At 37.6% G+C, this 16,420-nt stretch overlaps 1 protein-coding gene across 3 annotated transcripts in view; it reads right to left on the bottom strand.

The window, feature by feature from the left end:
• The window catches only part of LOC128642023 (uncharacterized), a 229,572-nt gene that overhangs the window by 199,048 nt on the left and 14,104 nt on the right, over positions 1-16,420 (bottom strand). Inside the window, exons 1-2 of one of the 3 annotated variants that reach the window (XM_053694657.1) lie at positions 6,890-8,663; positions 3,013-3,141 (exon numbers count right to left, since the gene is read on the bottom strand). In XM_053694657.1, coding sequence (XP_053550632.1) covers positions 3,013-3,064 — 52 coding nt within the window. In that variant the 5' untranslated portion in view covers positions 3,065-3,141; positions 6,890-8,663. Of the gene's footprint in view, positions 1-3,012; positions 3,145-6,889; positions 8,664-16,420 lie in introns of those variants that run through there. The other 2 variants (XM_053694659.1, XM_053694658.1) reach the window with 2 other exon arrangements.

Here is a 16,420-nt window from a genome sequence, read left to right as displayed (position 1 = left end):
CATCCACCAATAAACAAGTGCTGTCCAGGGTCCTGGACTTTCTTTTTCAAATAAAGATAACAAGAGAACAAAGAAAAATTGATAATAGGAGTAAATTAGAAAGTTGCTTAAAATTGCTGCTCTATCTGAATCACGAAAGAAAAATGTGGGTTCAGTGTCCCTTTAATAAAATTATTTTGTGCTGAAGTCCCTGTTTTCCTGCAGGCAGACATATTCTCTCTGGCATTTCTGGCTATATATTCCTACATTTTAAAGAGATAGCAAAGTTAAAATTAAACTATCATGATTCATATACAACATGCAACTTTATCATTTACTTCTATTTTCTAATATGCGTTGTTCTGTTTGTATCAAATTTGCTTTATTCTCTTGTATCCTTTGTTGATGAATAAAGCTAGCTAGGCTGATAAGAGCTCAGGAGCGTGCATGTTTTTTAGCAATCTAGCAGCAGTGTTTGCAACTACATATAACATTGCTATCAACACTGTTGCAAACATTGTTGCCACGTGGCTAAATGCATGTGCACACTCCTGAGCTCACCTAGGGTTGCTCTTTAAAGGGACATGATACCCAAATGTTGAAGCACTTGAAAGTGATGTAGCATAGCTTTAAAAAGCTGACTAGAAATGATCCCCTGAACATCTCTATGTAAAAAAGGAAGATATTTTACATTAAATTTTCCTCATTAGCCACATCCCATTGTAAAGGGACTTTAAGCAGCCAATCAGGATGCTAGTCCCAGGACTTCCAAGGGAGCGTACATCTGTCATGTGCAGGCACAGTCAAGTTATTTCCTCACTCAGTATAAAAGGACAGTCTACTCCAGAATGTTTATTGTTTAAAAAGATCGATAATCTCTTTATTACCCATTCTCCAGTTTTCCATAACCAACACTGTGATATTAATATACTTTTTACCTCTGTGATCACCTTGTATCTAAGCCTCTGCAGACTGCTCCCTTATCTCAGTGCTATTTACAGACTTGCATTTTAGCCAATCAGTGCTGATTTGTAAATATCTCTGTGAGACTGAGCACACTGTTACTTTTATGGCACACATGAACTAGCACTATCTAACTGTGAAAAACTGTAAACATGCACTGAGATAAGAGGCAACCTTCAGGGGCTTAGAAATTAGCATATGCGCCTAACTAGGTTTATCTTTCGTCAAAGAATACCAAGAGAAGAAAGCAAATTTAATGATAAATGTAAATTGGAAATGTGTTTACAATTGCCTGCCCTATCTGAGTCATGAATGTTTAATTTGACTAGACTGTCTCTTTAAGGAAGTTTACTATGAAATCTCATGAGATCACAGCAACGCATAGCATTAGCACTGCTGATGCTGATTGGCTACTGGTTTTTTGGGGTTTATTTTTTTAATCCAACTTGCAGCTGTTACCAGAGCACTTACTCTGGTAAACTGAATAATTTTTTAGGTAAAATATCTTCCTTTTTTACATAGAGAAGTTCAGGTGATATTTTCTTGTCAGCTTTTTACAGTTATACTGCATCACTTTCAAGGGATTTAGTATATGAGTATTATGTCCCTTTAACAAGAGAACTAAGTTAATTTAGTTTAAAGGGACAGTATACTGTAAATTTGTTCTTTCATAAATGTGTCCTAACCACTTTTTATACCAGCTGCAGAGTATAAAAATGTACGTGAAATTGCTTATTTAGGTTTATTTTTGTACACAAAATAGATGGTTTTGTTCTTTGAAACGACCACCCATGAAAATAGGTTGTTCTTGCATGGAAATCAGATCTCTTTATTTTATCACTTTCTGTACACACACAAGCACTTCTTTGTATTATCTATGTCTGTTTACCAAAGCCCAGTACTTAGCAAGAACAATTTAATATTAACATTTTATTTTCCCTATTCCCCACTGGGAGTGTAATTTCTTCTGCTGGTTATCTTTACACAGCTGCTCTGTAACCTATACTTAAAAGGACAGTCTACACCAGAATTGTTATTTTTTTAAAAAGATAGATAATCCCTTTATGTGAAAAGCAAATAAAAAAAAGCATATGATAAGAGACTGAAATTTAGAGGTTTGAATGTTAAAAAGTATATTAATATAGCAATATTAGTGTTGACTGTCCCTTTAAGTATAGAAACTTTCAGTATAGGTAGGGATACCACCGGCAAAATAATCTATTTCAAATGCTGAAATAAAGTTAAAGGAACTATTTGTAAATGATTTAATACACTCTAGCAGGTAAATTGATAGTTATGAACAAATGAAAGAAGAGACAAAATACAGTACACTGTTCCTTTAATTCTGACTTCACCGGGTCTTTACTATAACAGAAGATAATATTGTATAGGTACTTTTTGGGGGAAATTTTTAAGCAATATCATTATTTATCTAGATGTCATTATTTTTTTTACTATTTACAGTATAACTAGATAGATGATAGATAGATAGATAGATAGATAGATAGATAGATAGATAGATAGATAGATAGATAGATTAGATAGATGATAGAATTATATATAATTTGTAGACATTTATTTTTACAACTCAGATTCCTGTGCTTGTCTCTTGTCATACAGAAATGCAGGAAACGCCCCTCAGTGAGTCATGGAACTTTGGATATAAAACGTTCCTGTTGTGTATTCAGTGACTGACTTACATATCATTTAGTGAGCATTTACAGACGCAGGGAGCTTTAATGACTTAGTGCCTGAGCAGGGACCTACAACTTACATATCATTTAGTGAGCATTTACAGACGCAGGGAGCTTTAATGACTTAGTGCCTGAGCAGGGACCTACAACTTACATATCATTTAGTGAGCATTTACAGACGCAGGTAGCTTTAATGACTTAGTGCCTGAGCAGGGACCTACAACTTACATATCATTTAGTGAGCATTTACAGACGCAGGGAGCTTTAATGACTTAGTGCCTGAGCAGGGACCTACAACTTACATATCATTTAGTGAGCATTTACAGACGCAGGGAGCTTTAATGACTTAGTGCCTGAGCAGGGACCTACAACTTACACGTGTGATGAAGTAACAGCAGCAAAATAATTCCACCGTGCTCCGCTAACATCTTTCTTTTTCAGTTACTGTAGTTTCCTTCTCCGTTATTTAATGGGGTTTTCAGTATCAGAAGTCATCAAAGGGTTTCTGCTATTGACAAAACAATAATAAAGTACATTGTTTATTTGCTGTCCTTAGATGTCACCATTCAGTCATTATTTTCACAAAATAATAATGCGAGAACAAAGATTTTGTGCAGCAAGAGAATAATATTCCAGGTTTCAGTAGCTTAGAATTCCGGTCTAACAAGGAAACTCAGCCAAATGCTATAAGAGTTGTTATAAGGGAGGCTCTAATAATCTTCTGAAAAGGAAACGTGGCAAATTCCCTAAATGTACTATAAAATTATTTACAACTAAATGAACAGTATGTAAACACATGGGTAAATGCATTAAAGGGATATGAAATACACATTTTATTTCTTTCATGATTCAGTTTGAGCATGAGATTTTAAACAATTATTCGTCAATGTTTTGTCGTTCCCTTGGTATCTTTTGTTGAAAAGCTCAGGAGCACCATATGGCAGCAGTTTTGTAAGAATGTTATACATTTGCAAGAGCACTAGATGGAAGCACCATTTCCTGCCATTTAGTGCTCCCAGAGGTATTTGCTATCCCCAAGGCAGAACATGCAGTGATCTGAGATGTAATTGAAGAAAATGCATCATGTCTGCAGAAAGAACATGGCACATACAGGAACTGTTAGCACTTTTGCTTTGCAGCGCTGCTCCAGATTAGACTGTTCTCTTCAAACAGAGCTTTGCTTTGGCTGCAATGTGTAAGTTTTTCTTATCACAGTGATTCCAGAGCAAAGTGCTGTTTGAAGTGAACAGTCAAATATGCAGTATCGCTGCAAAGCAGCAGTGAAATTATTATTGACTGGCTCTCAGATTATTTCAAACCCACCCCGAAAGACATTCGTATGATCAATGCACCTTTTTTATTACTAAATTTCTATGTTAGACAAAGAGAAAAGGAAACTAATTTATTCAAGAGACATTTTACAATTTCCTTTTCTTTGTCTGCAGCTAATTTGCAATGCAATTTTCAACTACTGAGCTATATTATAAAACTTTAAAAATGTCTTTATTCTCCAGTTAACCAACACACTGCAACTGAACTGGTGCTTTAGTGTAATTGCCTAATTTAAAATTGAAGTTTATATAAAAATGACCTGAAGAAATAATTTCACTAAAAAAAATCTCATCGCAGAAAGTGAAGAAAAGTTCTTCCTCTGGGTTTACTATACAAATAACGTCATAGGAATAGAGCAAATATGATGATAGAAGTACATTTAAAACTTTTTTTAAATTGTATTCTCTGTCTGAATTGCACAAGAACATTTTGGTTTATACAATCACATCAGCAAAATTCAGAATATCCTTAAATTGTAACAGTATAATCCAAGTGGGAGTTTACTTTTGTGGTTAAAGGGGCATGAAACCCAAAATTTTTCTTTCATGATTTAGGTAGAACATACAATTTTAAACAACTTTCTAGTTTACTTCTATTATCAAACTTGCTTCATTCTCTTGGTATCATTTGTTGAAGCAGCAGCAGTGCACTACTGGTTTCTAACTGAACACATGGGTGAGCCAATGACAATCGGTATATAAATGCAGCCACCAATCAGCAGCTAGAACTTAGGTTCTTTGCTGCTCCTGAGCTTTCCTAGATAAACATTTCAGCAAAGATAACAAGAGATGGAAACAAATTAAATAATAGAAGTACATTGGAAATTTGTTTAAAATTGTATTCTCTATCTGAATCATGAAAGTTTAATTATGACTTTACTGTCCCTTTAACTCCTTTGCAGCGGTAAATCCATAAACCTAGATTACAAGTGGTACTCTAAATGCTAATATAGATGGCGCTAAATCTATACCACTTCCATTTTACTCTCATATAATATGTAGTTGGTTATTTTTTTGTGCAATCATGTTGTGAGTGCTTTTCACTGCACTAAAGAAAAGTTTACAAACGCTAGGATTGACTATTGAAACAAAGGGGACTTTCATTCATGAGTATAAGATACCTTATGTAGAAAGCTCCTTTATTTGTTTTAATTGTTCGCCTACGCCGTTCATAGCTGCTACGGCAGTCCACGGCAAAATTACATTTTCACCTCTTAGCCAATAGCCGTGCAGTAAATCCAGCTTGGTGCACGGCTATTGGCTAAGAGGTGAAAACGTCACCTCTTAGCAAAAAATGTTTTTGCCATGGGCTTCAGTCGCAGCGTGGAACATTGGAGCAGCGATTCCCCCGCTCCCAGGTAGTCTCTTCTTACTTCAGAAATGATGAATCCGGCTTCCTCCAATCACGGCGTGGCCTGGGGGGAAGCCTTTATTGGAGGAAGCCGATACTCCCAGAGGTGACCCCTCAAGATGTTAAGCAAAGTATATTGATGGTTGGGTACAATAATGCATCATGGAAAGAAACACACAGTTATCTTATTAATCTTTCATACATTACCCCTAAGCTGCTCGCTAAATGGTATAAAACTCTAAGGGGGAATGTTATCATTGTCGTGCTCTATATACAGATATCATCCACTGTTTTTGGTACTGCACAAAGATCTTCCAGTTTTGGAAGAAGGTTTCGTTTTGGCTTAATAAGTTTTTGAGACAGAAAATATCCCTTACACCTGCTATTATTATATTATTTAGTTTTCCTATGCACCCTGTTAGGGAAGACTAAGCATTAATAATTACTGCTATACAGGTGGCTAGGAAGTAAATCTTGCAGTACTGGAAAGCAGAAAAATATCCCGGTATTTCCGAATTTGGGCAAAAAATTAACTCCCAGTAAATTATAGAACAAATGAGTGTTGAAATAAACAATAAAAGACAATTTAAAAGCTTTATAAAAAAAATGGTCGGGAATCATTATGGCCCAAACGCTAGATATACAAAAGGAAAATGTTAAAGGGACAGTCAACACCAGAATTTTTGTTGTTTAAAAAGAAAGATAATCCCTTTATTACCCATTCCCCAGTTTTGCACAACCAACACAGTTATATTAATATACTTTTTACCGCTGTAATTATCTTGTATCTAAGCTTTTGCTGACTGCCCCCTTATTTCAGTTCTTTTGACAGACATGCAGTTTAGCCAATCAGTGCTCAGTCCTAGGTCAGTTTACGTGCATGAGCTCAATGTTATCTATATGAAACATGTGAACTAATGCCCTCTAGTGGTCAAAATGTATTCAGATTAGAGGCAGTCTTCAAGGTCTAAGAAATTAGCATATGAACCTCCTAGTTTTAGCTTTCAACTAAGAATACCAAGAGAACAAAGCAAAATTGGTGATAAAAGTAAATTGGGAAGTTGTTTAAAATTGCATACCCTATTTAAATCATGAAAGTTTTTTTTGGACTTGACTGTCCCTTTAAACCCTTACAGAAAGTAGGATATGTCCTACCAGTAATGTAATGAGATTTCCTGTATTAGGTTAATGTTGGGAGGCTTTTTTTTAGATAGGGAGGAATCAGAATTATAATCAGAATTATATTTATAGTTATAACTATATATATTTTTTTTCTAATTTCTTATTATTTTATTAGAAGACTCTCATTATAGTAGACGTATATAACAAGAGAACATTGTATTTTTGAGGGTGTATTTAAAACAGATAAAATGTAATATACATTTCTCTTCCTTATTTTGAAAATGGTTTGAACCAATGAAAATATACGATTATTGCTATGATATGTATTTGACATTATATTTTGTTGTTGTAATGTAAACAATCTTATAATAATAATTTTTAAAAAAATGTATTCCTCTTATACTTTTTTTTTTTTTTTTTTACAGTGATATCTATACAGGGACAGAGACCTCAATCTTTATTTCCAATGGAAAATACTCCTCCCCCAGGCAGGTGACTTGGACCTTCAAAACAAGCCTTTTTTGTAGGTTCTTGACAATATATTGCTCATAGGTCTGACTCAGACAAAGGATAGATACAGACAAAGAGATTCCGTGCCCCAGATAAGAGATGAATTGCTCAATCAAATTCCCTATGAGGAGAAAGAGTATCAGCTCCTTTCTTCTCAAAGACATCTTTAAAATCTTGGTACATCTCAGGGAGTTGTAGTTCAGTACTGGATGGTGATTGTAGTTGAAAAGTGGAATGGATGTGAGGAACCAAGCAATGGTGAAGACAAAACTGGGATCTGAAATTAACTGTTTCCCAATCAATAAGTGAATTGTGCCTCCTTAACCAGAGGAGACCAACTACCAGAGGAAATACAGGTGAGGACACCAAATCAGTTCCAAGTTTCCCACAATAGAGGCATCAATTCAAAAGACCTTCTTTGTTGTTTTTCTGAGTCAGGGAGAGGGCCTAAGATCATCTATTTTTGCATAGGCACCTCTGTGGTATTAACAGCTGGTGTTGTAGGCAGATGATAGACAGGGTGTCTGCATGGAGGAGCAGATGCCATTTCCATCTGTCTTTCTTTGAGAGGACAGTCAATTTGAATGGACAAAGAGATTAGGCTTTCTAAGGTGGCGGAAACTTCCACTAATGCAAGCTCATCCTTCAGATAGGATCAACCTAAACTGATCTAGGAGAGTTGCTTCATTCCAGGTAGATAATGTGCCAAGGGGCCAGAATTCAGTAACATTCTCTTCCACATCCCTCCAGCCCTGTTTGCAAGCATGTATTTTGGTTTCAGCTGTGTAGGCCTTAACTGGGTCTTCATATTGCGACTCCAAACCTTGCAATAAGTAATCCCATGACTCCATGATAGGGTTATGAGTGGCTAAAAATGATGAGCCCATAAGTGTGGTTCCCCAGTAAGAAGAGAAATTCTGTGCAAATTCGTATAAAGTCTAAATGGTAAGTTCTAGGTTGTAAAGAAAAGAGAAACTGTCCGGAAGTGATAAAAGTCTGATATTGAGACATTGCCATTAAATATTTCAGGCATAGCAACTTGTGGTTCAAATGTATAGTTTGTTGCTGCTTCTGGCCTAGAAGCACACGTACATGGAGCAGGGGAGAACAGAATCTTACAGAGGGCTTTGAAGTCGATGCTCTAGTCTATTTTCATCTGCAGGATGCCTTCTGATTGGGTTACCACAGTGTCAGATAACCCCTTTTAGTTGAGATGGATCACAACTGCAGATTGTCTATTAGGAATATATATCAGGGGTTTGGTCAATCCTGTAGAGTAACCTTGTTTTCTTGTTACAGGAGAGAGAGAGAGAGTTGAAAGTCTTTGGGGAGTAAAGAGTTAACTGCTTTTCATTAGGAAGTAGGGGTTTGGTTACCCTTCCTTTAGATGCCAACTTTTAGTATAACTTAATATGCAGTCTTAGTGCCTTTGGGGTTAAGGGTAGATGCAGTGAAGCAAACAAGCTGGTCAGCAGGGAGGTTGCAAGGAGCAGCTTCCAGACGGAGCCTAAGTGAAGTGGTAGAGGGAGATGTGCTTCGGCTGCAGCGTCTGTGCAGCGTGTCAGAGGGTATGATCCGGAGGACCAATTATATGTGAGGATCTGCTGACAGGCAGAGGGAGATGTGCTTCGGCTGCAGCATCTGTTCAGCGTGTAAGAGGGTGTGATCCGGCCGGCCAATCAGATGCGCGGATCTGCTGACAGGCAGAGGGAGAGCGCAGTGGATTACACAGACTGTGTTAACTCAGAGCGGGGAATTCCCGCAACGGACTTCGGTGGCTCTTTGTGAGAGCAAAGTGAAGCAGAGGAACAAGTAATGTACCATGTAGGGTTGGAGATCCGGTGAGTTAGCTTGCGAGCCTGTGCGGCTGTGGAAGGTAGGTGTTGGATCACAGCCAGCTGATAACGTCGTTAGTGTACCAATCAAGCTGATGCAAAGGTGATAGTCAGAGTTAGGTTATCAGAGCTTGAGGGTATGAAGAAGGTTCTTTGGGAAATTCCCAGAATTAAGGATTAGCCTGGAGGTTTAGGATTAGCTTCCTCTCACAAGGAGTAACACTGTACTTCTAAACATTAATCGGCAGGTGGAAAGGGGAGGAGCAGGTTTAAGTAGAGGTAGAATTAAAGCTGTACACCTCATACCTGACACACAGTTAGTTGTAGGTCAAGGTGGTGATGTCTTCAACAATTCGTATGAGTTCCATTTTTTTGGCTGAATTATCCTGTGAAGATTTAGGTGAGTGGGACTCAAGTGCAGGAATAGATACAAAGGAAACAAAAAGTCAGTTAAAGACATTAATAAAACAAGAAGAGCTGAAACTAAGAATTGGCCAAAGGTCAGGTATCATGAGATCAGTCCATCAACAAGGTACCAAGGGATAAAGCATGAGCAGAGTCCAAGGACAGGCCAAAGGTTGGATACTGGGAGATTAGTCCAACAGCAAGGTTCAGGGGATACAGCAGGCATAGGAAACCCTGCAGTTACAGCTGATAATGCTAGATACCAGGTAGGTGCAGCTGACACAGAAGAATTCAGGCGAGTTGCCACTGGTACAGTAAGTACAGGAGACTCAGCAGGTACCAGAAGCCCAGTAGGTACAGGTGTTGACACTGGTATGGGATACCAGGTAGGTGCAGCTGATAAAGCAGGATTTAGGTAAGTTGTCACTGGTACAGTAAGTACAGGAGAAAGGCCTAGGAGGGCCGAAACGCGTTGACATACTGGTGAGCACATTTCTGATTATTTTATATTGCATCTAGACGTTATTGCACTATTGTATTTTATTTTACCCACAGGTCTAGGAGGAAGATTCTGGACCTAAGTCGCCACATTATTCTATTTTGTTTTTTCTTTTTTATTTCACGTTTACTACCTCAACACGGTTATTGGAGTTATTTTTGGAAGTTTTTTGGAAGTTTTTTTTTTTTTTTTTTTTTGATCAGATTGGATTTAATCATCTAGGATTCACCACACATATTGACTCACTAATTGTTGGAACACTGTGTATTTCTAAGAGACATTTGTTTTACCACATATTTCTACTAAGTCACACCGGTCATCACATTTTTATATCTGTTATATTTTTTTATATTTTATATTTTGTACATTATCAACGTTTACCTAGGACACTAAACTTAAGATTTGCTGTGCAAGAATTGTTTTATCTGTGCTCAAATTGTATCTTTATAACCATTATACTTATCCCAAACCCAAAAGGGAATTTCTTATAATTGGATAAAAGCAATATACTGTAATTTTTTATATATATTTTTTATCTCATGGATCCATGGAGATTTTAGGAAGGTTTTAACTGTATTTTTATTTTTATTTTACATTGTAATAAATTTGTTTAATTTTAACACTCTATACATGCCTTTTTAGCTCTTTAGCGCTCACTCTATCACACACTATCAGTCACTTCCCAAGTCCACTAGGGGACTTTTACCAGTGAGCTTAAGGCTGTAGAATACTAGCGCTCGGTCTACTAACTACATGTTTTAGTAAGTACAGGAGACTCAGCAGGTACAGGTGTTGAGACAAGTATGGGATACCAGGTAAGTGCAGCTAGTACAGCAGGTTTCAGGTAAGTTGCCACTGGTACCACAAGTACAGGAGACTCAGCTGGCACAGGAAACCCAGTAGGTACAGGTGGTAAGGTTGGTATGGGATACCAGGTAGGTGCAGCTGGTACAGCAGGATTTAAGTAAGTTGTCACTGGTACAGCAAGTACAGGAGACTCAGCAGTCACAGAAAGCTTTAGTGTCCTGGAAATTTTAATTCCTAAAATTAGGCATGCCTTTAAATTAACGCAGCATGTGAACATGAGTGCCTAAGGCAGTAGAAGATAGACTTTGGCTTTCTACGTGGAGGAACACCGAAGCAGGAGCCGGTCACTGGAGCATCAAAAATGAAAAGAGGAAAAAAAGCATCTATAGAATGTGTAAGCGAATAAAACAGAGGGTGTTAACAGCAATATCTTACTCACTGAGCAGCAAAGTGAGAGAAAGGGTATAGAAGGTTACTGCTCACTATATGGGCGCTGGGGATTTTGATTGGTGCATTTCTTCAGTGTAAGCAAAAGTGTTAAACTATGATCAGTAATGGAACAATTAATTACATGTTCTAAAGAATTTAACTGTGTATTTCTTTTGTAAAAATGTCTCTTTAAACCTTATACTGTTGTGAACATAAAGCTTGGTAAAACTGTAAATCATGTTGTGGGACCCTAGGGTGGAGTATCTGCAGACCAGAGAGAGACAATACCCCAACATCCATTAGAGTTCTGTTAAGTCCAGGCCAGGATTTTGTCTAACAGCCAGTTAACCACGAGTGTAACTCATGACTGCAGCAAACAGGCTTTAAAAGGGGAAGGTTTCCGAGGTCAGGATATTCACACAGTCAGGAGGGGGGCGGGGGGTTGTACTGGCATTTTGCTATCTTAAAGTAACGGAAAACTGCTGAAAAACAAAATCACACTAATTTAGAAAACAAGTGTCAGTCTTTCTCTTACTGTGAACTGTTGTGTGCTGCTGCTGCTACTGTGTGTGGTTTGTATTTGTGGAGTTTGTATCTTCAATTGTCAGGACAATGGTTAATAAAGATCTTTGTGTCAGTGCGCAAAGTTGTGTGTGTATATGTAGATATGTGTGCATGTGAGTGTTTATCCTTGTATATATAGGTGTGTGCACATGTGTATGTCTATGCATATATATAGGTGTGTGCACGTGTGCATCTATGTTTGTATATATAGGTGTGTGCACATGTGTGTGTCTATGCATATATGTAGGTGTGTGCACGTGTGCGTCTATGTTTGTATATATAGGTGTGTGTGCATGTGTGTGTCTATCTATATATATGTACAAGAGCCATTTTCTGCAGTGCAGCAGTTCCGCCGGGCCCATCACACCCGCTCATGTCCTGCCTGCCCGCCCATTTTCTCTACTGTCTGATCCTAACGGCAGTCACTGCTGATCCTTCCTTACGGCCAAGTATGTTTGCCTCGTGCTGCAGTCTCTACTGCGCATGACTACATTAGACAAACATACCTGGCCTTTTTTTATATAGGATATGTGTGCGTGCGAGTGTTTATCCTTGTATATATAGGTGTGTGCGTCTATGGATCTATGTAGGTGTGTGCATATGTGCGTCTATGCATGTATACGTAGGTGTGTGTGTGCACATGTGTGTGTCTATTCATATATGCACCAACGGTGTGTGACTATGCTTGCATATGTATGTGTGTGCGCACGTGTGTATATGCCAGTGTGTGTGTATGTGTGTGTTTATGCTTGTATATGTAGGTGTGTGTGCACATGTATGTCTATGTGTATACATGTATGTGTGTGTGTTTATATGTAGGTGTGTGTGTGTGCAAGTGTTGGTCTCTGTGTGTATATGTAGTTGTGTATGTCTATGTGTGTATATGTAGGTGTGTGTGCACATGTATGTCTATGTGTATATATGTATGTGTGTGTGTTTATATGTAGGTGTGTGTGTGCAAGTGTTGGTCTCTGTGTGTATATGTAGTTGTGTATGTCTATGTGTATATATGTATGTGTGTGTGTTTATATGTAGGTGTGTGTGTGTGCAAGTGTTGGTCGCTGTGTGTATATGTAGTTGTGTATGTCTATGTGTGTATATGTAGGTGTGTTCCCACGTGTATGTCTATGTGTGTATATGCAGTTGTGTGTTTATATGTAGGTGTGTGTGTGCAAGTGTGTATTTGCCGGTGTGTGTGCACGTGTGTGTCTATGTGTGTATATGTAGTTGTATGTGCACGTGTGTGTCTATGTGTGTATATGTAGTTGTGTGTGCACATGTGTGTCTATCTGTGTATATGTCAGGATGGATTTGATATAAATCAAATCAATTTAAATCACAATTTAAATTACTATTCAGTAATACTCAATTTAAACTATGCTAAGAAACTTGCAATGGCACTATAAAGGCAATCTCCCAATACAAATATACCAGAATACATAAATATGTATGTATTATATATTTTTTAATATAATAAAATTGGGAGTGGTGCTCTGCATCAGTAATACTGTAAATGTGGTGGAAAAAGAGAAAATCCACTGAAGAATACAGTATAGCTGCCCAGACTTATAATGGCAGAACAAATAAAACATACATTTTATTTAAAACTAATGGGATTTAAAAAAAAAAAATGCAAACAGTGTACCATGGTCTCTGAATTCTTGTGAATGAATATTTCCAAATCAATCTGCCCTTAAATTATATATATCATAAACAAGAATATCCGTACTGGAGCTCATTATGCAAATGGTTTGAATGTTAAATTGATTTCCTGCCATCCATTACCAGAATACTGAAGTAGTACCATAAAATTAGATGACACATATCATGTGAGATACCATCACAAACGGTTGATTATACATGCAGTCTACTTACACTCACTGTATAGGCTGCTAGGATGTATTAATCAAAATAATAATCTCACTATACTGCAAATACCCAAAGATACACAATCTAATAATAAATACAGTTGGAGTTAAGGCAATGGGGTAGATTTATTTAATGTCGGGCGAATATGATCCGCTGTAGCGAATCATGTCCACCCAATATCGCTAAATGCTGACAGCATACACTGTCGGCATTTATCATTGCACAAGCATTTCTGGTGAAATGCTTGTGCAATGCCGACCCCTGCACATTTGCAGCCAATCTGCCGCTAGTAGGGGGTGTCAATTATCCCGATCGTATCTGATAAATATGAATATTGCATAAATATTATCTTTCATGTTTTCATCTACATATATATATATACAGTATATGTGCATGCATGTACGTATCTCTAGGTTAAATCCTTTTGCAGTCCTTTTTTTTATTTCTTTTCAGAAAGTGTTATTCTGGGTACAAATGTACTTTTTTAAATGCATTTTTGACGTGAAACTTTTTTGACTCACATCACAGTTAACCAGAGCTCTGAAGTAACAGTAATCATTCTAGCGTAAATCATGAGTGCGCACAAGCGTTCACATTTACTTTCAAATTGTAATACAGGCTGAATTTAACTTGCGCACAATCAGCCTTAAACACCCGATAAATCGCTGGTGCGCAAACCGTAGTGCTCCACTCATAATCTAGCCCTAGATATACAGAGAAAATACTGATGTTGTTTTGCTTTATAGATGATATTTTCTTTATATGGGAGGGATCATATGAAGAAATGCAAGAATTTTTAAGTATACTAAACAACAATGAATAAACATCAAATTGACACATGAAGCAAGCCAAACAATAATCTATTTGCTGGATCTAATGCCAGTATGCAAGACAAACAGTATTTTATATAATACCAGTGCCCATGCCACGGGTACAATCAGAGGACTACCGACAGGGGAATTTCTGAGATTGCGAAGAAATTGCTCAGAGGAATCAATGATTTGGAACAAAGATTGCTGGATCGAGGTTATAGCAAAAGAACCATCAAGAGAGCAAAATATTGAGCTTTAAAGGGACATTATACACCAATTTTTATGTAATTGTATGTAATAGACACTACTATAAAGAAGAATATGCACAGATACTGATATAAAAATCCAGTTTAAAACCTTTTAAAACTTACTTAGAAGCTCCCAGTTTAGCACTGTTGATGCAGCTAGCTTGGAACACCCACTGAAAGGGTCTGGGAAAACAAGAAGAATAGACCCCCCCTCCCCATCCTTCCCTACATATGAAAAGACAGATAACATAAACAGGAGCCAGCAGGAGTCTGTAAACGTGCGTATACATATGGCACTGTGGGGCTTGGTTAGGAGTCTGAAAATCAGCACAATGTTCTTAAAAAAATACACTTCCAGATGGGCTATATAAATGGATCATCTACAAAACATTTATGCAATGAAAAATCCAGTGTATAACGTCCCTTTAACCCCTTAATGACCGCAGCACTTTTCATTTTTCTGTCCGTTTGGGACCAGGGCTATTTTTAAATTTTGCGATGTTTGTGTTTAGCTGTAATTTTCCTCTTACTCATTTACTGTACCCACACATATTATATACCGTTTATCTCGCCATTAAATGGTCTTTCTAAAGATCCCATTATTTTCATCATAACTTATAATTTACTAAAAAAATATATAAAATATGAGGAAAAAATGGAAAAAAACACACCTTTTCTAACTTTGACCCTCAAAATTTGTTACACATCTACAACCATCAAAAAACTTCCATGCTAAATAGTTTCTAAATTGTGTCCTGAGTTTAGAAATACCCAATGTTTACATGTTCTTTGCTTTTTTTTTTTTTTTGCAAGTTATAGGGCAATAAGTACAAGTAGCACTTTGCTATTTCCAAACCACTTTTTTTTTTCAAAATTAGCGCTAGTTACATTGAAATACTGATATCTATCAGGAATCCCTGAATAACCCTTCACATATATATTTTTTTTTTTTAAAAGAAGACAACCTAAGGTATTAAACATGGGGTATTTTGACTCTTTCTATGCAACCATTTTACCACCAATCTATGCCAAATTTTGAAAAAAAAAAAGTGGTGATTTTTTTTTACAAAATAGCAATATGTCTTCAGCAGCATCTCCTGAGTACAGTGATACCACCCATGTATAGGTGTGTCTGGTTCTCTGGGGGCTAGAAGGCCTTATTTTTAGGGGCGCATTCTAGTTTATTCTAGTTTTTCAACTTTGAATTTTCATATGTCATCATGCACCCATGTCCTATTTGGGATATTTCTGAAGCCGGCCAATGTAATTTACCCCATCAAACCATATTTTTGAAAAGTAGACACTCTAGGGCAGTGGTTCTCAACCAAAGTGACCTCAAGGCCTGGTAAATTTTACCTAGACATGTCCAGGGCCCGGTAGTTTTATATATATATATATATATATATATAGATATAGATATATAAAGTGAGCACTGATCAGCCAGGCAATACGCTCTCCGTATTCAGCATTGTTCCAGCAGCTCACAAGAGCTGCTGGTGAAACGCTGCCCCCTGCAGACTCGCGGCCAATGGGCCGCCAGCAGGGGGGTGTCAATCAACCTGATCGTACTTGATTGGGTTGAATTCCGGCGATTCCTGTCCGCTTGCTCAGAGCAGTCTCGCCAGAAACACAGGCCGCCAAGCTCCATTCGGAGCTTGATAGATAGGCCCCCATACCTGAAGCGCTTGGAAGGAATAAACTGCTTGAATCCCAACCTTCCCTTATACTTCATCAGGGATTCATCAACACATATATTCCTTCCAGGTGTATAAGCCTCTGCAAACTGGGCAGAAAAGTGAGTAATCAGGGGGCGGATTTTATACAGCCTGTCAAATTGGGGATGCTCCCTAGGGGGGCACAGGCTGTTGTCGCTGAAGTGCATGAAATGCAGAATCATTTCATACCTCTGCCTCGACATAATCTGGGAGAAAATGGGGGTAGAGCAGATGGGGCTACTGATCCAGTAGGAGCAAACAGAGGGTTTCTTTATGTTGCCCATCAG

Source organism: Bombina bombina, chromosome 11, assembly GCF_027579735.1.
Source record: "Bombina bombina isolate aBomBom1 chromosome 11, aBomBom1.pri, whole genome shotgun sequence".
NCBI classification, from domain to species: Eukaryota; Metazoa; Chordata; class Amphibia; order Anura; family Bombinatoridae; genus Bombina; species Bombina bombina.
Note: the sequence above shows the minus strand (reverse complement) of the source record. Positions and strands in the feature narration are given on the sequence as shown.